This window comes from Carassius carassius, chromosome 20, assembly GCF_963082965.1.
Source record: "Carassius carassius chromosome 20, fCarCar2.1, whole genome shotgun sequence".
Lineage (NCBI taxonomy): Eukaryota > Metazoa > Chordata > Actinopteri > Cypriniformes > Cyprinidae > Carassius > Carassius carassius.
In genome coordinates, this window is record NC_081774.1 from 19,003,705 (window position 1) to 19,022,631 (window position 18,927).

An 18,927-nucleotide genomic window follows, 5' to 3' on the forward strand; every position below is an offset into this window, starting at 1 on the left:
TACCAGAGGACATCTTTATTATGTGAGTCAGAGCGGCTGTTAAGCAGTAAAACTGCGATTCTAGAGGATACATTCATTCAGACTCACTGCACAGATACTAGAATTGCTTGGGCGTCATATATAAGCAGTGGTTTTTAGAAGATGATGACCAATTATGAAAATATCATACAGATAAATATGATACATAACAAATACAGAGGCAGTCACCAGGTTTCATAGTACACAGTTAAGGTCAAAACCAAGGTTGATGGTATATTCAGGCTTATTTTAGCGATTAAAACATTAAGGGATCAAGAAAAAAAAACTTCAGTACTGCAGCTGCCACTTAGATAAGCATAATTAATGATTATGTTGAGGAATAAGGATGTAAAGTGTCACGCTCTGTGTTATTAGTCTCTACGGTGATAAGACGGAAACCAAACCAGCTGGATAACTCTAGAACCATAAACGACTCAAGAAAGGAGGGATTAGTGCTTAGAAACTCCAAATGATAGTCACACCCTATAAACTGATAACCATTACTTATCTAAACACGTTCTATTCCAGCCCCTAAGACAACAAGACAAGGATCTCCATTTGGACAGTAGCTTCGTTATGTAAATCAAATGTGTCTGGATTGTCACAGAGGGAAAATACAATAAACAGCACCTTATTTTATGTTTTTCAGGACAGTATTTTTTTAACTAGCAAGGATGCATTCAACTGATCAAAAGCGACAGAAAAATGTTTCACGGTTTCAACAAAAATATTAGCCAGCAGGACCATTTTTTAACACTGGTAATAGGAAAAACGTGTTTCTTGGGCAGTAAATCAGACTGAAGTAATGTCTGCTGAAAATTCAGCTTTGCCATCACATAAAAATATATTCAAATAGGAAGAGAGTTTGATGGCATTTTAAATGGCAATAATATTTCGCAATTTTGCGGTTTTTACTTCCCCCTACTTCCTTTAATATTTTGGCCATTCAGTAAATCATAAACCAAATTATTTCCAAAGTAACCACATTAAACTTCATTGCTCATGCCAGCTACTGTCATTAAAAGTTTTTCTAATGTTTATAAAAGTATCTTATGCTCACAGAGACTGCATTTATTTAAAATATATAGTAAACACAGTAATATCATGACATTATAATTTCAAATAAGTTATCTGTCATATATGATAAATATACATAAATGAATTAATAAATATATAATATACATAAATATACAATATATCACAACTGTTTTTTATTTTTATATTTATTTTGTACTGTTCTCTGATGTCCCCTTATAAAGTTATCAAGATTCTTACATTAAAAACATTATCATTTCGAAGTAATAAGCTATGTTCTGTCCTGTCAGAACGCTCTGTTTGAATAGGTGTGGCGGATTGTAGTAAACGCCCACTGCTGTGATTGGCATGTTATGTGTTTGACAGACAAGTTGTAGATTCCTCACAGATGGACACTGCTGTGATTTAGGTTAAAAACATATAAATGCTAAGTATATATAACACGATCGATATTACACAAAGAATAGTGATCACGTAATAAAAACAGTTAACATTACTCACAGTTGTGTGGTGCAAAATTACTGTTGGAACCAATAAAGACGGAGCAGGATTGTTTTTAGTTTAAATCTAGTTTAAATTCCACGTCGAACTGCCTTGTTTGTAAATGAATCTGCAGTCTGGAATTTCATTAAAAATAAAGTTCATTCACTCTTTCCTAATATTGGGATCAGATAAAAAGGAAGTGCAAAGATAAAGAGCCATCTTTATCGTTTGATTTCTGCATAATCCTGCATTCGACCATCTCATTATGTGTGAATCGGTGGGTGGGGCCAAGCAGGCAGCCCTGTAGAAGCAGGTGTTGATCTTCCTCTGCGGAGGCAGAGTTTATTCACATTATTACATCATAGAGTGGTACTTCCACAAGCTGTCATTTCAGAGACTGGATTGAATATTCAGCTGTTTTTACTAACGAGAAAACTTTGAGTTCTGGAACCTTACAGAATGTTTTTTTTTATAATACAATGACTTGAGTGTAAAAGATCAAGGGGATTTTGGTTTCTCAGTTCATGACCCCTTGAAATGAATATCTTCTTTTTAAAATGTATTTATTCTGGGCATTTTTGCCTTTATAGGACAGAATAAAAATTACAGGAACTGTATGTTGGCATGCTGCCCAGAAAGCTATCAGCGCCAACAATTCATATATTAAGTATGCGGAGTCTAAATTTATCAATGTTGAACAGTAAATTAGACTTTGCAAAAAAATTTAAAACATCCACAGATTAATGTACAAAGTGTCTTTACTTCAGCAGTGGAGTGCAACATGAAATGTCAAAATGAAACTGAGTAATCAAACAGTATACAAGGCTTTATCTTTGCCACAAATTACACTGCTTCAAGCAACTTAACTGGAAAAAGAAACAATATTGTTCATTTATGAAGAAACAAAAATGAAATAGGGCTTTTTTTTGCATACTTAGGTTTAACTTAGATACACAACTGTGCACACACAATCAAATCTCTCCTCTAAATTGTGATTGACATGTCATAAGAACATGATTTTCACACCTTTAATGCTTGAATGAACCCCCACCCCCCAAATAAAGAGCCAATCCAGAACGCTGAAGCTGGAGCAATGCTTGCAAGACTGATGACACATAAATCATTCCTCACAAATCAACAGGCAGTGACGTGAGAATGTAAAATGATGCAGACATGCAGACATTAAAACATTCATGAAACCCATCCTATGAGGCACACGGAAAGGCACAATACTCCATTTCACCAAAGCACCTTGAACGTTTCCCCACAATGCACGTGTGGCAAAATACTTCAGTCTTTGATCACCTAGAACAGAGAGGATGGTTTTGTCATGGTTTCTCAATTCTTATTGTTTCGAACGCCACAATACAAAATGGAAACCTTTCAGTACGAAGAACAGCCATTGTGTAATACTGCCGTTTGGTGCTTGGTACAGTACAGACTGTCATAACCAGGTTATCATTCAAGGCACCAAAATGAAAAAGTGGTGAATAATATAATATTTACGGATATCTGTGGTATATCTGTGGTCCATCCATGGATGATTACGTATAACGTGGAATAAACAGCTACTTTCTTTGTGACTGAATTAAGACATTTAGACATATTTCAGTGAAGATACAGGTTAGGATGCATGTTGTGGTTAAATTTTACATTGCTGTTTCCTACAGATTCTGGGAAAGGAAGGGTGTGACCGATGAAGACATCTTGCCAACAGATCTGGACTGTCTTCTGGTAGAGATAGGGTGAGGCAGGACAGTGTGCCTGCATGCTAGGGGTCGAGGTGCAGGAGGGTCTGTGGTCGTGCTGAACTCTGTCCCATATCTGGTCAGTTTGTCTCATGCTCTGTCCTTACGCTTCAGCTTATTGAGCTTCTTCGTGCTGCTGTTCTTGTTGAGCAGCTTCATCACACGCTCTTTGTGATCCAGCACCTTCAACATAGAGTCACGGGCTTCTGAAATCTGGTCCATCACCAACTTGCAGCGCTGCATGTTGCCCTATTGAGTGAAACAGTTTTATGATTAAGATCAATTAACATCAGTGGTGTACCGTTCACAATTTTTGGGTCAATACGATGGGGTTTTTTTTGGGGGGGGGGGGGGGGGTACTATTATTCAACAAGAGCACATAAAGTTCATAAAGCTGATCAAAAGTGACAGTAAACCATTTATAACGTGACAAAAGATTTCTATTTCAAATAAATGCAAAAGATGCTGAATAAAACTGATCAGTTTTCCACAAAAATATTAAGCAGAACAACTGTTTTCAACAGCTTAACTGCATTGATATTAATAAAAAATGTTTCTTGAACAGCAAATTATTTCTGAAGGATCATGGGACACTCAAAACTGGAGTAATGATTGCATCCCAGGAATAAATTACATACTAAAACATTAAAATAGAAAACAATTTTTTTTTACATAACATTTCACAATATTCCTCTCTCTACTGTATTTCTGATCAAATAAATGCAGCTTTGGTGAGCATAAGAGACTTCTTTCAAAAACATTTATTGACCCCAAACTTTTTTATTATAGTAAAGATGCACGGATAATAAAAATAAATATAGGCATTCCAACATTATAATTTTTAGCATGAAAACATTTATATTTATTCTGAGATCCTGTTAAAGATTACATTTAACAGGGTTATTACACTAGAACATTATTGTATAGAACTGAAATCAATCATTTATTGGGGTGTTAAACATTAATTTAAGTGGGCACTGCAATGATGCAAGGTAATCAAATATAAACACTGATTGTAACCAATGAATAAAAAAAAAACACATGATAACCCATAAGTAAGTGTGGGTAAAAGTGATCAGCAGCTCAAACCTGAATGAGCTCATTTATACGGTGAAGGTCATCATTGGCACCAGCCTTCTTCTTCGGGACGAGGCCTTCCTGGAGAGTTGTCAGACGACTGTAAACGTCACGTTCCAGATTTGTCTGCAGGCAGGTGAAAAAACACTCAATTCTGACATAAGCTTGACATCAGCACTGTCTGGTAATGAATTAAAGAGAAAGTCTCACCAGCTGCATGAGCTGAGCTGCACAGAGGTGAATTTTCCAGCCCTGGGCTCTGCACACCACTCCTTTCTGATTGGCCACATCCTGCAGGGTGCCTTTCTTGTCCTCTGATAGGACAACACAAGTTGGTATTAATGAATGATGACAGACTATATAACTGTATTAATGCAAATAAGATACTGCGTGATGAGCCTAGACAGACCCTTGACACGGATGTCACTGTATCTCTGAAAATGGTGGTATGCCGCCTTCCAGGGGTTGCGGTAGTGGCGCAGTAGAGTGATCGGAGGCCGAACCCGGGTAGGAACATACCGAACTCCCTCTTCATCTGCAAACAGATACACTTAATATAGGCAAATCATATTACATAACTTGTGATAAGTCAAAATTGTACAGATAGTCCCACAATTGGTGCCATCATTGCAACTGGAGTTGCTAATAATTTCCAGGACAGCTTACAAAGATGTTTCTGATCTTTATCTCTATGTTGGTTTATCTAAATCAAGCAATGATATTAAGTTTGGCCTCTGTCCTTTTATGTTACGACACAGTCACTGTCGCCATTTCATAATGTTTTTGCATTTAGAACAAAGGTTGGCTGAGTTTCACAGGTAGAAGGCGGTAAGGAGTCTTAAGAGAAGTTATTTTCAGACATAGGAGAGACAACAATCAAAGACTTGTTTGTAAGTATCATTGTAGTGTTTGTTGTACTGGGTCTTAATGCATTTTTAAAACAATTTAAAAGTTTGTTAAAAAAAATAAAAAAATTCGGTATGGGTTTTCAGTTCAGTACACATGTTTACCGAACAAATACAGCATTTTTAATAAATGAATAAATGACGTTTTGACAGTCTTTGATGTGACAGATCGATGTATAAACACCTCAGAGAGCCGCTTCTGGGACAGTTCAGAAACGTGCCGGTATAAACACAAACGCTGACTAGAGCGGCTCAACGTGATCAGCTCTGGTTCCCGTGTCTGAGCCGTAATGCACTGCATATCGCATTTTAATTTAAGTGTACAGACCTACTTTAGGTTTATAGATCGAAAATTTTGCAAATTCCGTAACATTCCACATTATACAGTAAATTCAATTTTTTTTTATTTCTGGATTCCACAATTCTTTCCAAGTTTTCCGCATTGCAGAAATCACAGAGCCCTTCAAATTACCTTCCCCCAACTAGCAGTTCTCCAATGCAAATACCTCATTCTTATTACTTTAATGTGGAAAAAATATTAATTAAATAATAATTTTAAGTTATTTAAATTACAAAATTACACTTATAAAGTAAGATTTTTGAAATATCGTAAAAGTATTTTTATTGAATTTCATTAGTACTGATCCTAATAAAATAAAATTCAAAGATTCTAATAGTTTTAAAAATCTATTCTAAAATAACAAAACAATTAAATAATAATAATGAAATCACCATTGTCCTACAAAGTGAAAACTCTCAGATTATAAAGCCACATGTTCAAGGACCTTTCTGAATCTTCTAAAAATCATGAAGAAACAGCTTCATACTAATGAAGCTTACCAATGTATTCTTTAGGAGGGGACTTGCGCTTCTCTGTACGTTGGCTGAGGTGTTGGGTTGGGAACTTCTCCTCATCTGTGCTGTTGGTCTCCATCATCTCGCTCTCCTCAGTGGAGATGACGTGCTGTTGTTTGCGGGGCTTCTTTCTGGGGGAGGCTCCAGTGTTAATGTCTGCAGCAGCGACTGCCAACATGTGTGCACCACTGTTTGGCCCCGATGCCACTGAGGGAAAGAAACCGCTTTATTAGGGACACTTCTGCCTCCTGATATGCGTTTCTCTGAAGTATAACATCATATGTAAAATACTGGTTAAATGAATTAATCTCAATGTCAAATACAAGAGGATTCATTTTCAGGCTGATATATAGGTTGACTATTAGTTCAAAATCTTTTTTACATGAAGACCTCACCTGGTTTTGTACTATCCATAGGCTCCGCCTCCTGCTTAATATTAATCTCTGGGAGGGCGGAGCTGATGGCACATGCTGAATTAGTGCTGGCAGCTGGCTGAGTGGGCGGGGCCACTACATTGGCCATGGAGGGGATTTGCGGGGTGACTGCCATGGCAGCAGGTATGGCTGAAAGAGCAGGCGGGGGTTGAGAGGGGGGCGCTGCTGTCGTCAGGAGGGAGGGGAGAGGTTGAGAAGCCAGCTGGGAGGGAGGTGGTCCCACATGTTGAGGTTGATGTTCAGTTCCCTGGCTAGGAACAGTCTCTATTGCTGTGGCTACTGATGGAGCGAGACTCATGTGGATGTCAGGTTTAGACTTCACTCTGCCAAAGAGTGATTGGAGATTTAGTGTTTACAATGCTGAGTGGAGATTAAAGGGCAAGAAATACTACAAAAATCAATAAGACCAATGTGAATACTTTCATACCCTGCAGGACGAGGTGAACCTGATGCACTTCTGATGTGTCCATCGATTCTGGGGGTTGTGGACTCACTGAGCTGACCTGGGATCAGGTTCTTCCTAACAGCAGCACTTTAATAAATCAACAGACACAGATTAATGACAATTTTGAGAACATTATGTAATTTATTTTTTGTCGAAAAAGAATTTTAAACTACTAAATTTAAAACATACTAGAATGTCATAGAAACTATTTATGGTAGATTTTCATCAGTGCTGTAAATATTAACAAACTAAACTGAAAACTATAAACTAAAAATTGTTTTCAGTATTTCAAAATAAAGCTGAAATAAAATAAAACAATCATTAGGCAACTAACTAATGTAAATGTTTGTTGAAGTACTAAAATGACTAAAAATATAAAAATAATACAAACGTATGAAAATAAAATTATAAATATGACAAAAGCACAATTACTAAAACTTAAAACTTAAATAAAAAAAGCTAATTTAAAACATTAATAAATACTTTAATTTAAAAAAAAGAAGTGTTGGTCATATATATTTAAAGTTGTTGGTCATATTTTTACAAGCCTATTCTGAATAGAAATTCAGAAGGAATTTTTTTTAATTTCAAGTAAAGAAACAAACACCTAAAACCTAACACCTTTTAGTATCAATATTTTGCAATATGACACTGTTTTGATGATAGTTAACTAGTTAGCAATTAGCAACAGACTTTGTTTAAAAAAAAAAAGAAAAATTATTACAATTTAGAACTTATTTGTTTTTATTTTCTATTTAGTAATGGAAGAATCATGGTGGTAGTCATTAATGTATTTTTAAATTATTTTTTTCTGGAGAAGATTATTTTCATTACTGCATTACAGTACTGAAAATGTTTTCTTGAATTAAAAGATATTATACTTTATATTACTTTGGAGGAAAATAGAAAGTAGTACTCCTAAAAATTGTTTTGATACTCTTAATTTCCAAAATATTATTTAGTTTTTGGGGTGAAACAGGAATCTGTATTCCCTTTTGTTTTCTACTGTGCAAATTTATTCTACGCACACATGAAATATTTGTCAATATATAAATTGGTGCAGGACTGTTCTGTATTTTTTGTGCTGGTAAAATATGACATGGACGTATCATAGTGAGATTTCCACTTGAACAATACTGTCAATAGTGGGGGGTTTTTTCGTGCTCACGCCTCATTGGCAGGTTTCTTGCGCAAAATACTGGGTCGAGGAGACGTCACAAGTGAGGGGGCTCCAGCGTTGGCACTCTGATTGTGTGTCTGGGCCACAGTAGTGACAGGCTGACTGTTGCTGAATGCATTGCTAATAGAGTTAGCCACTAGTGTGGAACCATCAGCCAGAACCACTGAAAAAAACAACAACACAAATGCACTTACTTTTTTTGTAACGTCAGTGCTTGAGTAAACTGAAGGTGGATCTTAAGATTCAGAGCTGATCTGAAGCGCCTCACCTGAAGCTTTAGACTCTGTTGGGGGCTGTTGTTGGTTGACTGGTGTAGGCTGAATGCTCGGGGTGGTGATCTGGGCAGACGTATGAAGGCCCTGGGCTGGGATGGGTGTGGGTTGGATGCCCTGTGCTGCCATGGCAGCCGGCTGCATGTTCTGAGTGTTGATCTGAGTAATGCGGTCCACCGTCATCAGCTGCATGGAGTTCAGATGAACTGCAGACGCGACTCCTACACTGGCTTGAGTGGGCATGGCTGCATTGGGCGCCTGAGCACTTACTGTGTCCACATGACAAACAACTGTTAATAATTTAAGTCAACATTTATTAGTACCCATGTCAATTAAGTTTGCAGTGGAAGGAAATCATTTATCAAATCTGATGTAGCACCATGGTACCTGGATAAGGGCGTATGGACGACACAGAGCTAGTGATGGGGGTGTATGTGTGGGTCAGCGGGTACGGTGCTGATGGGTAGGTGGGCAGGAAGTACTGAAATTGCACTGGAACAGACTGTCTGTGGAGAGCCATTAAAAGCAGGGAAAACAGACATATGGTTATCCTATACCTGATGTGAAAATAGCCAGTTTGCTGCCAAAAACACATTTTAAATGTACAGTAGGTGGAAAAGAGCTTATGTTCTTTTAACATATTGAATAGACAGGATTTATACCTGTTGTCAGTGCGGTTCTCCATGGAGATGGGGTTGGGAGAGGAGCGGTGACCAGAAAAGGGGATGAGGTTGCCCCTTTCTCCAGTGTACTCGGACTGGATACGTGGCGACGTGTGTGTGATGGGCTGCGGGACCACTTTAGCTAAAGCAGACGGGGCAAAATCGACAGTTAATTCCATCAGTTAAAGCAGGGGTGGCCAAACTCGGTCCTGAAGGGCCAGTGTCCTGCAGAGTTTAACTCCAACTTGCCTTAACACACCTGCCTGAAAGTTTCTAGTATGCCTGGTCAGACCTTGATTAGCAGCTGATTCAGGTGTGTGTGTTTAATTGGGGCTGGAGCACATCTGTAGGACACCGGCCCTCCAGGAGCAGGACTGGACACCCCTGGGTTAACGATTTGACTATTTTACAAGCAAAATCTTTCTGGAAAATCTGCTCGTTAAAAGAACAGCTCTGTTGCAACTATGTAAAGGTGCATTCCCAGTTTAGTTAGACTGTTAAATTAATACATGCACAAAGTTTCCTGCATTCAACTAAAGTCATTTTATAGCAAGTCTGTTCAGTCAGCCGTTAAGTTTGTTATGCCTCCAGGCAGCTATTTTCTGCCATTCAAGTAAAGCTCCTTTCTGTTTGAATGGAGAAAGAAAGAAATCTATGTAAATATCGATTTAACAATATATTTCAAACCAAGAATAAAATCAGTGATCCGACAACTTTGAAAATGCAACAGTTCCACAGTTGCATGTGCAATAATTGTTTATGGCTCATTAAACAAACATGAAAAACATTGTTTAAACTCTTTCCAATTACAAAATGGTTATTATTAAAAATAATACAGAAATATGAAAATTGAGTTTTTGATATATATTTTATAGTTTATTTGTTTTTTAGTGTAATGTCCAGTTTTACAGTGTCATATGATCCTTCTAATGTGCTGATTCGGTGCCCAAGAAACTATTATAAATATTGTAAAACATGTACAAAATCTCATATCTATTTTTACTGTACATTTCTGCCATAGTCACCACTAATAAACTACTACAGTCGTGGCCAAAAGTTTTGAGAATTACATAAATATTAGTTTTCAAAAAGTTTGCTGCTAAACTGCTTTTAGATCTTTGTTTCAGTTATTTCTGTGATGTACTGAAATATAATTACAAGCACTTCATACGTTTCAAAGGCTTTTATCGACAATTACATGACATGCAAAGAGTCAGTATTTGCAGTGTTGGCCCTTCTTTTTCAGGACCTCTGCAATTCGACTGGGCATGCTCTCAATCAACTTCTGGGCCAAATCCTGACTGATAGCAACCCATTCTTTCATAATCACTTCTTGGAGTTGGTCAGAATTAGTGGGTTTTTGTTTGTCCACCCGCCTCTTGAGGATTGACCACAAGTTCTCAATGGGATTAAGATCTGGGGAGTTTCCAGGCCATGGACCCAAAATTTCAACATTCTGGTCCCCGAGCCACTTAGTTATCACTTTTGCCTTATGGCACGGTGCTCCATCGTGCTGGAAAATGCATTGTTCTTCACCAAACTGTTGTTGGATTGTTGGAAGAAGTTGCTGTTGGAGGGTGTTTTGGTACCATTCTTCATTCATGGCTGTGTTTTTGGGCAGAATTGTGAGTGAGCCCACTCCCTTGGATGAGAAGCAACCCCACACATGAATGGTGTCAGGATGCTTTACTGTTGGCATGACACAGGACTGATGGTAGCACTCACCTTTTCTTCTCCGGACAAGCCTTTTTCGAGATGCCCCAAACAATCGGAAAGGGGCTTCATCGGAGAATATGACTTTGCCCCAGTCCTCAGCAGTCCATTCACTATACTTTCTGCAGAAGATCAATCTGTCCCTGATGTTTTTTTTGGGAGAGTAGTGGCTTCTTTGCTGCCCTTCTTGACACCAGGCCATCTTCCAGAAGTCTTGGCCTCACTGTGCGTGCAGATGCGCTCACACCTGCCTGCTGCCATTCCTGAGCAAGCTCTGCACTGGTGGCACTCCGATCCCGCAGCTGAATCCTCTTTAGGAGACGATCCTGGCGCTTGCTGGACTTTCTTGGACGCCCTGAAGCCTTCGTTACAAGAACTGAACCTCTTTCCTTGAAGTTCTTGATGATCCTATAAATTGTTGATTTAGGTGCAATCTTAGTAGCCACAATATCCTTGCCTGTGAAGCCATTTTTATGCAACGCAATGATGGCTGCATGCGTTTCTTTGCAGGTCACCATGGTTAACAATGGAAGAACAATGATTTCAAGCATCACCCTCCTTTTAACATGTCAAGTCTGCCATTCTAACCCAATCAGCCTGACATAATGATCTCCAGCCTTGTGCTCGTCAACATTCTCACCTGAGTTAACAAGACGATTACTGAAATGATCTCAGCAGGTCCTTTAATGACAGCAATGAAATGCAGTGGAAAGGTTTTTTTGGGATTAAGTTAATTTTCATGGCAAAGAAGGACTATGCAATTCATCTGATCACTCTTCATAACATTCTGGAGTATATGCAAATTGCTATTATAAAAACTTAAGCAGCAACTTTTTCAATTTCCAATATTTATGTAATTCTCAAAACTTTTGGCCATGGCTGTACTATAATGTAGAAAAATTACATTTTCTATAAAGCTGCTTTGCAATGATCTGCATCATGAAAATACAATACCTACAGTATATAGGTCTGTGCTACTAGAAATAAAAACAATTCCAGAGCAGATCTAAAGGTAACTTACCCACAGGGATGGTGGATGTGGTCACTGCTGTGGCATGAGAGGAGTGGGAGGCCACCGTCATAGTGACAATACTGCTACTGGATATCTGACTGTGTAGGGTGGAGCCTATAAAAATGTGTTAAGATGACACAGCAGGTCTTTAATAGTGTAAACATAATAGTCTTTAGAATTTGCATGGATGTCTCTGAATCACCGGTGTGTAGAGTAGATTTATCACCCACCTGTTGTAGTGGGTGATGGTGCAGTATTGGTGGCCTGAATTGGAGCCACTGTAGCAGCAGCAACAGGTGTCACAGTGCTGAAAATGGGCTTCTACGAGAGAGCAAAAGAGAGGTATAACTTCCTGCTTTTTTATATTTCCAAATGGATGAGGCAGAATGATTTCAACCTGTGCAACAGAGTGAGAAAGGGCTTTCTGAGCAGCAATGGCAGGGTGGGAGGGCAGGGTGATCCGTGTGGGGGTGTCCCGTGAGGGCGGAGGGCGCTGGATACTCAAGGTGGCTTGGGGTGGGTGGATCGTCATTGCTGAGCGACTGGAATCCAGAAAAACAAAACCAGACATTTACATTTACATTTATTCATTTAGCAGATGCTTTTATCCAAAGCAACTTACAAATGAGGACAGTGGAAGCAATCAAAAACAACAAAAAGAGCAATGATATATAAGTGTTATAACAAGTCTCTGTTAGCTTAACACAGTACACCTAGCAAGGGACTTTTAAATTTACATTTACATTTATTCATTTAGCAGACGCTTTTATCCAAAGCGACTAACAGATGAGGACAGAGGAAGCAATCAAAAACAACAAAAAGAGCAATGATATATAAGTGTTATAACAAGTCTCAGTTAGGTTAACAGTACACGTAGCATGGGATTTTAAATAATATAATAAATAAAAAGAAATACAGAGCAAGCTAGTATTAGAGGTCTTTACACACACAATTGCATAATAAATGAAAAGGAAATAGAATACAAAAAGATTAGAAAGGTAGTTAGATTTTTTTAAAGAATAGAATTAGAATAGTGAGTGTTAAAGTTCGAGGGTCAAATAAAGATGGAAGAGATGTGTTTTCAGCCGATTCTTGAAGATGGCTAAGGACTCAGCTGCTCGGATTGAGGAGGGAACACTTAATTTAAAAGTCCGTAAAAGTGACTTTGTGCTTCTTTGGGATGGCACAATCAAGCGACGTTCACTTGCAGAACGCAAGCTTCTAGAGGGCACATAAGTCTAAAGTAACAAATTTAGGTAAATGGGTGCAGAGCCAGTGATAGTTTTGTAGGCAAACATCAATGCCTTGAATTTTATACGAGCAGCTATTGGAAGCCAGTGCAAATTGATAAACAGAGGTGTGACATGTATTCTTTTCGGCTCATTAAAAATTAATCTTGCTGCTGCGTTCTGGATTAATTGTAAAGGTTTGATAGAACTGGCTGGAAGACCTGCCAAGAGGGCATTGCAATAGTCCAGCCTGGACAGAACAAGAACTTGAACAATCCAGAAAAACAAAACCAGACAGTTTAATATGTTCTACAATTCAACTACAACAAATATAGAAATGCACAGAATTTTTTTTTTTTTTTACTGAAACACTCAAAACTGAACAGTTATTTAATAGCACTTACATAAAACTGAATCGTAAATATTTTAATTGCACATAAGGCAGTTTCTGCATCAACCTTTTAACGATAAAATGATTTTTCTACTCCAATTAACTTTTTGACTTATATAAACATCTAAACAGAGGTTTTGATAAACCATTCTATTCATTACATAATGTATGTTTGAATGTCATGAAATCAAGTTAAGTAACAATATAATTCATATGAAATAATGTGCGGATAAAGTTCTTCACTAAGGTTAATATTTCAGCTGATAAATAAACAATAGACAATAAATGGCTTATGTAATCGTGTATTACGTAACAAGTTTACAAGCTGATTTATTGATGTCTTTCCACAGTTGAAACATTGATTAAGCGATTGCATGATGATACAGTAAGTTGTTCTATATCCTTCAACAAATCTTATGTTTATTCATATTTATTTCTTGCTAGAACTACAGAGAAAGATGTTTGTTTCATGTGTGTTCTGTCTTGCCACATTAAACAGCATAAATTACATTTACTGATTAAACTTCATCATAAAATTGGCAGAATTTGAAACACCAGACTTGAGATTATATGATGAAAATCTTATTCCGATTATAGGTGAGCTACAAATGTTTAGTGAAGTTTTGTTCATGTACCTCCTGAAAATAGCAGACTAAAGATTCATCAAAATGAAAACTGATTAAAACGGAGAAATAGATATTGGCAACCCAGCACTAGTTTCCGCACAACTGACATGTTGAACTGTTGTAACTTATCCACCAAACAGATATTGACACAGTCAAAATGCACAATCAAAGAACGCTAATTAACCGTTATAATTTCAGCCCTCCAAAAATGTTTCATTAGGGTGCGTCTTACCCATGTACCATGTCTCCAGAGTGGGCAGCAACTGTAGTGATAACCGGAGACTGAGGTCTGGTTGCAGTCACTGGAGCCACTACTGTAGGCAGCACTGCCGTAGAGGAAGTGACTATAGGCCTAGACTGTAAGACAAACAGATATGTATGAAATGCATCAGGATGAATCTGTGTTCAACAGAACTGACAACATGTGTTAGATATGTATGAACCTGAATCGGTTGGTGGATGATGTGCTGGACTGTAGGGTGTCCCGGGGCAGAGCTCGGACAGGCTGCTGGTCTCAGCACTGTGGTCCCTTTGGAACTTGACATCACGGCCGCAGCAACTGCTCCTGTGACAACAGAACAAAATCAGTCAATGTGCCAACCTGACAGTTGGTTGAAATGGAAACCTGGGTGAAATCTGTAACTTGCCTCTGGGTAAATGGGAGGTGAATGGATGCTGAGGGGCAGCAGTGGAGCCGATCTGCAGCGCAGGGGCTCCGCTGCGGATGATCTGCACGTTGGTCATTAGATGATGCAGGTTACCAGTGTGACCCTTATTGTGCCAAAAACAACAGTAATTAAAACCAAACATCACAGCAAGACCTGCTAATGAGGAGATATGACCCCATACCTGTGGGGCAAGAAGCTCATTGCGTGAATCATTTCACAATTTTTATTAGAATATATAAATTACATCTCATATTATTTTGTAACCATTTATTTTTTGAAAAATGGGCATTACTGTAAAATACTAGATTGAATATTCTGTGAAAATGTAATTTTTATTTAGTTGAATAATTATGGATGAATAATAATGACAGGGCTCAGTAACTCTATCAATAATAAAAAAATAAAAATAAAAAATAAAAACACCAGCAACAACATGCCACCCTGGGCCTTCTCCCGCAGTGCATCTTGCCAAAAAGCTCCAATTTGGACTTTTCCATAATATTAAATAAATAAATAAATAAAATACAAAATAAAACAGCAACAAAAATGTTACGATATAAATCAAACTGAATTAGTGTCCAACATAATATCCAATATAAAGTAAATTTATATATAATAAATGAACAAAACATCATAAGAAGCACAGGTATATTTGTAGCAATAGCAAAAAATACATTGTGTGGGTCAAAATTATCGATTTTTCTTTTATGCCACAAATCATTAGGTTATTAAGTAAAGATCATGTTCCATGAAGATATTTTGTAAATATATCAAAACTTAATTTTTGATTAGTAATATGGATCACTAACAACTTAATTTGGACAACTTCAAAGGCAATTTTCTCAATATGTTTTTTTCCACCCTAAGATTCCAGATTATCCAAATAATCCAAATATTGTCCTGTCCTAACAAACCATACATGAATGTAAAGCTTATTTATTCAACTTTCAGATGAAAAATCTCAACATTTCAAAAAATTTACCCTTATGACTGGTTTTGTGGTCCAGGGTCACATTTATTATTAGCAGCATGTTTATTTCTGAAATTAATTTAGAGATTCAATGTGAAAATATAGTAATGGTTTCAAATTTTGATGTAATGTGAGGTAAATCACTATTACAGAAAACTATGCACTTGATTAAAAATATGTAAGCATAATAACTTAAAAGTAAAATAAAAAGTATTACTAACCTGCTGACCACTGATGGTCGCCACAGGAATACCAGAGGCCTGTGTAGACTGCATGGCAGCGGTGATATGACCAGACACCTTAGAGGGGAGAGTGAGGTGACCCGGTGCTGACACAGGTGCTGGAGCTATTACACGGCCTGGCATGGGCGCCTTCAGAGCAGACTGGAGGAAAGAGAAGAGAAATCTAGGCAAACATTGACATCCCTTTTTACATTTGCTTACTTCTGACTTTTCAGGAAGACGACAAGAGGGATCAGCTTTATAAACTGAAGGGGCTTGTAAATATAGCGGTGTACCTTCAGGGGACCCTCAGTGAAGGCTAGGGAAAGACCCTGAGGGAGGTGGGATGGTGGTGCTGACACAGAGACAGTCGTGCCTGGCTGGATGGGGAGGTGCTGAGGGAGAGGAGGGGGCAGAGACTGAGCTGATCCGTGGGACGGGGGCTGAGTCTGGGGTTGGGGGTAGGGTCGCACCACTACCGTCTCCTGCTTGTCATCTCTGAACACTGTGGCTCCGCTGGACATCAGCTCACGTGGAGCATGATTCGAGTCTTCATGTCCTCCTTAAAGAAACCACATGAAGTCAACTGATGGTGTAAATTCAAGCCTGTTTGTTGTCATTCACATGCAGGGGTTTCAACCAGGTGTCTATTTCCAACTGCACCACCATTCAAAAGTTTGGGTCCTTATGTTTATTTTTTATTATTAATACTTTTATTAGGCAAGGATGGATTAAAACGGTCAAAAGTGACAGCTAAGACATGCTACATAAATGCTGTTCTTTTGAACTTTCTATTCAACAGTATTCTACAAAAATACGAAGCAGGACAACTGCTTTCGGCAATGATAATAATAATAATAATAAAAGTTTCTTGTGCACCAAATCAGCATATTAGAATGATTTCTGAAGCATCATGTGACCATGAAGGCTGGAGTAATGGCTGCCGGAAATTCAGCTTTTCCATAGGATGAATAATTATACATTTTGATAATATTTAAATTTTCTAACTGTATTTTTGACTAATTAAATGCATAATGCAAACCTTGGTGAACATAGGACTCTTCTTTTAAAAATCTTTTTTTTTTTTTTTTCTTACCTACCCTAAACCTTTGAACAACAGTGTATATAACTAAACATTTACTAATGATCTATCAAGCATCCACCAACGTTACAGAGGTGTTAGAGTAAAATTCTAGTTCTTAATATTAGTCTGTAATAGTCAATGAGTCTTAAACCTGTGTTCTTCTGACTTCCTGGAAGTCCTGTAGTCTTGCTGCCTGGTGCTTGTCCTTGTCCCGGGCCAGATGGGAGTCCCGGACGTGGATACTGCTGAGAACTCATCTTCACGACCTCTCACGTTCTTCCTGGAGACTCAGAGTATAAAAAGGACACAATGCAGCGTTCATTGGAGAGAATGTGTTGTTTAATTCAAACAAAGGACTACATCACATTGTCCGCAGGTTATTACTAGATAGTGAAAGTGAAGTGACATTCAGCCAAGTATGGTGACCCACAATTTGTGCTCTGCATTTAACCCATCCGAAATGCACACACACAGAGCAGTGAACACACACACACACACACACACACACTGTGAGCACACACCCGGAGCAGTGGGCATCCATTTATGCTGCGGCTCCCGGGGAGCAGTTGGGGGTTCGATGCCTTGCTCAAGGGCACCTAAGTCGTGGTATTGAGGGTGGAGAGAGAACTGTACATGCACTCCCCCCAGATATCTGAAAAGCTCACATTAGAGACATGGTGTACCATACCTTATGCTGAACAAAACCAGTCAATATTTTGTGTTCAGCCGGTTCTCTTTCATGCGGTTTCATGTTATAACCCCAAAAACAAGAGTCGAATAAACCACAAAACATCCCAAATGGCAGGTGTATTTCTCAAACATCAAGAAGCAATGCCCTTCTTGCAACAGTCATGTCAGTGAAATACGCCAAACCTTCAATTTAACGAGAAATGCGAAATCAACAGCACCTGATAGCAAAGTAAGCACATTTAATCTGGCTGCATTAATTCTGAGCGCTGCTGAATGTTGCATTGACAATAGTCACATAGGACCCCAAAACGGGCAGCTTTTGTTCCCGGATGGGCTCGTGAGGTTACTGTTCATCTTGTAAATGTTAAAAAACTTACCACGTCTAATTAAAAATACAGATAAGTTCATACCCATATAACCTGTCTTTTAAATAACAAAGAATGAGTTTTAGAAATCAAAACAGTCGCGGCTGTGTTAGTCACCCAAAGATCTTACGAGTCATTTCAATGAGACATGATCATTTCTCTCAGATACACATTAACGGTCGTAATTCTGCAACTGCAGGAATGTGAATGCAACGACGACGTTATCCTAGCAGCATTGTTGTGTTTACAAATGAAAAATAGCAGATTTACCGTAAACACGACGCCTGCACTCTCCATCCGTTTCGTATCCCGGCAAATCGACCATTGGCTTCAATGGGATACTAGCTGCAGTAAGCCACTTCCGGTCTTGATTTTCAAAATAAAAGTGGAATCAAAATCCGCATTCCACTTCATTGGAGTCAGTGAACCCAACAGGGTTCTCATGTTCCTATCCACACACGACCTTCATCGCATTTCACATTACAACAATTTTAATACACACTCCTCTAGTTTAAGCCACAGGTTTAGAAGTTATTGGTCTGTATAGGGATACGTATAGGTCCTTCCCATTTCAAATTTGGTGCCTTTCAAATCTCAGTAACAAGTTATGAAATTAATCGATTACAATTTTAATCGGCGGGACACACTATCTATTGATAAAAAAGTAAAAATTAAAGTTTATCTATTAACGTTAAGTCTATTAGGCTATTATAAGTTCATAACAGGCTGGACAATGAGTCAGTCATGTTTAGAATGTTGGTATAAATAATCAGCATGACGTGTATTCATTTTGTTGGCATGACACAAAAAGATTATATTAAATGTAAAATTATAAACACACATA

At 38.1% G+C, this 18,927-nt stretch overlaps 1 protein-coding gene across 1 annotated transcript; it reads right to left on the reverse strand.

The window, feature by feature from the left end:
* Positions 1-2,567: 2,567 nt before the first annotated feature.
* On the reverse strand, positions 2,568-18,484 carry LOC132096604 (histone deacetylase complex subunit SAP130-like). Its single transcript, XM_059502060.1, has 21 exons — positions 18,354-18,484; positions 17,180-17,308; positions 16,241-16,506; positions 15,945-16,106; positions 14,733-14,856; positions 14,529-14,650; positions 14,318-14,442; positions 12,237-12,381; positions 12,070-12,160; positions 11,849-11,953; positions 9,115-9,256; positions 8,840-8,958; positions 8,449-8,721; positions 8,169-8,343; positions 6,983-7,087; positions 6,517-6,878; positions 6,107-6,328; positions 4,771-4,896; positions 4,572-4,675; positions 4,374-4,487; positions 2,568-3,533 (listed from the first exon to the last, which is right to left on the reverse strand). The coding sequence occupies exons 2-21, from the start codon at positions 17,283-17,285 to the stop codon at positions 3,375-3,377; spliced, it is 3,147 nt and encodes a 1,048-aa protein (XP_059358043.1). The 5' UTR covers positions 17,286-17,308; positions 18,354-18,484; the 3' UTR covers positions 2,568-3,374.
* Positions 18,485-18,927: the final 443 nt, after the last annotated feature.

Excerpts from the sequence above, each read along its gene's own strand:
- LOC132096604 (XM_059502060.1), bottom strand. The coding sequence starts at position 17,285 with ATGAGTTCTCAGCAGTATCCACGTCCGGGACTCCCATCTGGCCCGGGA. Across the intron at positions 14,651-14,732 it reads CACCTCCCATTTACCCAGAG|GAGCAGTTGCTGCGGCCGTG; the intron begins GCAAGTTACAGA and ends CTGTTGTCACAG. Across the intron at positions 4,897-6,106 it reads CCCTCCTAAAGAATACATTG|ATGAAGAGGGAGTTCGGTAT; the intron begins GTAAGCTTCATT and ends ATCTGTTTGCAG.